Source organism: Vitis riparia, chromosome 6, assembly GCF_004353265.1.
Source record: "Vitis riparia cultivar Riparia Gloire de Montpellier isolate 1030 chromosome 6, EGFV_Vit.rip_1.0, whole genome shotgun sequence".
NCBI lineage: Eukaryota > Viridiplantae > Streptophyta > Magnoliopsida > Vitales > Vitaceae > Vitis > Vitis riparia.
In genome coordinates, this window is record NC_048436.1 from 15,111,742 (window position 1) to 15,116,149 (window position 4,408).

The 4,408-nt window shown below is 38.5% G+C and overlaps 1 protein-coding gene across 1 annotated transcript; it reads right to left on the reverse strand.

Annotated features, from left to right (window-relative positions):
• Nucleotides 1–1,505: 1,505 nt before the first annotated feature.
• LOC117915662 (protein LIGHT-DEPENDENT SHORT HYPOCOTYLS 6-like) lies at nucleotides 1,506–2,660 on the reverse strand. Its single transcript, XM_034831291.1, has one exon. It carries the CDS (start codon nucleotides 2,484–2,486, stop codon nucleotides 1,794–1,796), a length of 693 nt encoding a protein of 230 aa, XP_034687182.1. The 5' UTR covers nucleotides 2,487–2,660; the 3' UTR covers nucleotides 1,506–1,793.
• Nucleotides 2,661–4,408: the final 1,748 nt, after the last annotated feature.

The window sequence follows — 4,408 nt, forward strand, 5'->3', positions numbered from 1 at the left end:
AACTGAACAGACAGATTAAAAAGAAAACAAGGAGAAATGTGTACTGTTTTGAATGAAATATTTCAATGATTCTGTGGAAAAGCCAGGAGGAGAAAGAAGAAGGGCTTTACCCCATCCAAGGGATCAAAAATCTATCACCCAAAAAGAAAAGATCAAATTGTATATATACATAAAAGAAAGGGGAGGGCGGGGAAAAAAACCAAGCAAAAAGACAATGGCAGATAATATTATTTTAGAAGATGATGAATCGAGCAATAAATGTCGCATGATTTCATTGGTTATGGGCCTAAAATTTGAAATTCTGAAATGGGTTCTGTTTGGGAGTGACTGTTGTGTCTGTATTACATAAACAAAACACAATAATATAAGAAGCAAAATATAATATACTTATAAAAGATAATCAAATAATAAAAACAATAATAACAGTAGAATAGAAGCAAGGGTTGGCTTCTGGTCGCTTTCACACTGAGGTGGAGATTACTTGAAATAAAATAACAACAGCAATCACCAGCAGGATCATTTTTATCTTTCATTGGCGCTTCTAGTCTAAAATCTCTTGCAGTTGTTATCAAGAAAAGAAATGTTGTTTTCGTCAATAGATATCAGAGAGAAAGAGAAAGAGGAGGAGGAGAGAAGAGAAGAGAAGGATTGAAGAATGAAAATAGAAGTAGAACATGGGGGTTCCATTCCATATCCAAATCCTTAAACCCCATAACCCAAAATCTAAGACCCTGTAAGGGAAATCCCAAAGCAGCATACGTATATATATATTTATATATTTATACAGGAGGGGGGGCACCTGAAAAACTGAAAGTGCAAGTGTGTTGCTAATCAGAGACGCACGTGTGGTTTCACAAGATAGAAATTTTGGGCCAAAGGAGATGAGCAGCCGATGGAGCAGCCGGGACCAGTTGTACAGTTGCTTGGGAGAGTTGGAATAATGCTAAATAGTCACTGGTAGTTGCCTAGTTTTGTGTTGGCCTTGTTGCCAACAACAGCCGGTGGTCTCCACCTTACTCCAAACACCCTCAGTTAATTCTTTTGTATACCCAAATGCAAGCAGCAAAAGACTGCCACTCACGACACAGACTGATATCCAGATAGCTATTGCCTACCAATCATCCAAATATGGGAATTCCATACATCCCTCTCAATAACCACACTCTTTCTTTTACATTGATGCTCATCAAGAACAAGAGGCTTGATTCATTGACCGAGTGACTGATCATTTGTATGGTTTGTGAAGTGCTTATGTGCAGTGCAGATTTTTATTTTTTATTTTTCCAAAAAATTCAATTGAAAATTCCCTTTTTGATCTTCTTTTCATATAGATTTGTATGCAAACATGCAAATAGGGCTTGATGTATGGAAGTATATGTGATCAGCAGCTACCTTAAGAGAGAGGAAGAAGAAGAAGAAGAACCTTAGGGGTCTTCGGTTGTGATTGAAGGATTGAAATTAAAACACCTAGGGTTAGATAAATTAAGAATGATCGCAGAAGAATATACTACTAAAAATTCAAGGGTTTTCTTCTGTATCTTACTTTCTTAATCCCGAAGTGTTCACATGTGGAAAAAAAAAAGAAGAGAAGAGGAAGAAGAAAGAGATGAATGGTTGCTCTATAGTATCCTATGCGATCATAAGAGAGAAAGAGAGAGAGACAGAGAGAGAGTTGTAGCTGAATTTTGTTCATTTGGGTCGATCCAATTATAAGAGAATCGCCAGATATATGACTCATAATCACAAATTAAAACAGGAATTTAGGGGGAAAAAAAGGTAGAAAATTAGTGAGGCTATACGGTAGTAGTAGGCGGAGCAACAGTAGCAGCAGCACCGCCAGTATCAGCACCGCCACCGCCACCAGTTCCATCACCACTACCACCTGCTGCAGCGCTACTACTACTACCACCAACCTCAACACCTTGAGTGACAGCCGGTGCCGACACATTTGTAGCAGCCACCACCGCCGTGGCCGTAACAGTGGGGCGTTTTCGCTTCTTCTTCTCATATGGAATCCCTCTAGCCTTGGCTTGCCCTTCTCTCACCTCCCTCAGATAAATCCTTACTGCTCTCGCCCCAAAAGGGTTGGACTCTGGCCGTCCACCGTTCTCTTCGTAGGCGGCTCTCAGCCGTCCGATGAGCGCATCAAGGCTACCCCATGCCTGCTTGAGCGGACAGGCACACGGCGCCGGCGGATTGGGGTGCCCAAAATATGGGCACCCACTTATATGCACCTTCGTCTTTCCAAACTGGTCCAAGTACTTCAAAAACTCTATCACATGTGCTCCACTGCACCTCGCTAGCGTCAATGGCGGTTTGTGGTTCTTCAAGTACTGTAAAAACGTATTCCAATCTCTCCTCTTCTGTGATTCGTACCTACTCGGCGGTGCCGGCGATGACCCCTCAGCCGCCCCTCCCCCTCCTCCGGCCGACGGCCCCTCTCCGCTACTCGGGTCCGCTGCACCCCCTCCTGATGCTGAATCCATCACCCCACTACGGCTCTTCCCCTCTTCCCCTCAACCCCTCTATCTAATAAACCTGTGTGTGAGACTCTTGCAGCTCAGCTACGATCTTTTCACGGGAGATGGAAAGATTTTCTGCGATTTTCTCCCTCTCTTTCTATTCGGGATTGTTTTTTTTTTTCTTTTCTTTTCTTTTCTTTTCTTTTCTTTCCAGGATTGTCTATTTTATATATATATATATATATATATATATATATATATATATATATATATATATATATATATATATTTTGCCTTTTTTGTGAGACGGAGAGCGTTTTCGGGGAAGAAATGAGATGAAGAATGGGAGAGCAAAGCTGATGGGACGTAAAAAGAGATGTATGGATGAATGAGAGCGAGAGGTAGACTCACTTTGTGAGAGAGAAAGAAATAAATTCTTTTAAAACAAAAATAAATAAAAATTGTAGAGAGAGAAAGTGGCTTAGAGAGAATCTAGAGAGAGAAAGAAAGCAAGAGAGAATGCTAGTATTCACGTGGTGGCCCCCGCCGATATGACATGCTTACTATTCACCACCGGCGGCCCCCGCCACTCTCTATCCTCCTCACTCTCCACTTTCACTCCCCAGCCCCCGCCTCTCACACCACGCTTTCCCCTATTGGCCTCTGCCTACGCGTGCCTCCCACACCTCCCGCGACACGTGGACGAATCACTTGCAGTGGTGGGATTCCAATTAATGGGGTCTCGCTAAGGTCAAACATTTCAAACCCACTTGGCAGCCCTTATGGTGGTTTCCGGTGTCCGGTTACCGGTTCGGATGGTTTGAGTCTGGGTGCGGCTCACGGGTGCATAGAATTTCCAGCCTTTTTTACGGAAGCGTAAACACGTGTAGATTAGGTTGGAAAATTGGCCTTTTTCGATTAAGTTTGGTCAAGCATTTTAGTTTGTTTGAATTCATAGCCACTCACCTCTCAAGTTGACCTTAAAATTGTGATTAAAAAATCACTTAAAGTGATTTTATAACAATTAAAAAATAGCTTCTTTTATTATATAACATATCACTAAAAATATTATTCAATACTAAGTGATTTTTCTTATAAACATGACAATAAAAATATCTCTTTAAGACTTCAACTAAAATCACTTAATTCAAAATTTAATTATTTTTTCTAAAATGCCCATAGATTTCCATAGCGATGTGTTTATCACACTCGTGACTTTTTTTCTAATGGGTCCTTGTAGGACTAGTAGGAGGAGGTTCATCAAATATTATTCCTTTTTTCATACTTGACCCACCTTTGAATTACATTTGTTTCTTTGCACGTGAAAAATCTTGGATGCTTTTATCATTTACAAATAAGAAACAAAAAGTGAAAATCAACACGAATATGATAAATGAATTTAAAACCCTTTTTATTATTATTTTCAAATACTCACAATTCTTTTTTTTTCTTTTTTCTTTTTTAATATTATTTATGTTAGTTAAATCAAAATTATTTTAGTGTTTATTACTTTCATCGAGATTAAGTTGGAAATTTTTTTATCATTTTCGGGCTTTTTGAAATATAATTTTATTTTCAAAAATAATTTCAAATTACTCTCAGAACCATTTTTTAAAAATATTATCAAATATATCGTTAATTAGGTTTTAAATTTGAAATGTTGTGCAAATTCAAGGTTATTATTATAAATTTTTTAATTCAAAAAAAAATATTATAATAATAATAATGTGGGTAAAGTGAAGAAGACAATTTTTAGAAGGCCCATGCCATGAGAGTCACGGGTCAAATTACCTATTCCGATGAAGCACAAATTAATCATAGTCTTAGACGTTTATATAATATAGCAAGAAGTTAAATCACCTTCTTTGATGAATGGTTGCATTTTCCACTTTGGAAACCACTATTATCTTACATCATTTAATTTAGACCTTAATTATTATAGGAAG

Excerpts from the sequence above, each read along its gene's own strand:
- LOC117915662 (XM_034831291.1), bottom strand. The coding sequence starts at position 2,486 with ATGGATTCAGCATCAGGAGGGGGTGCAGCGGACCCGAGTAGCGGAGAG.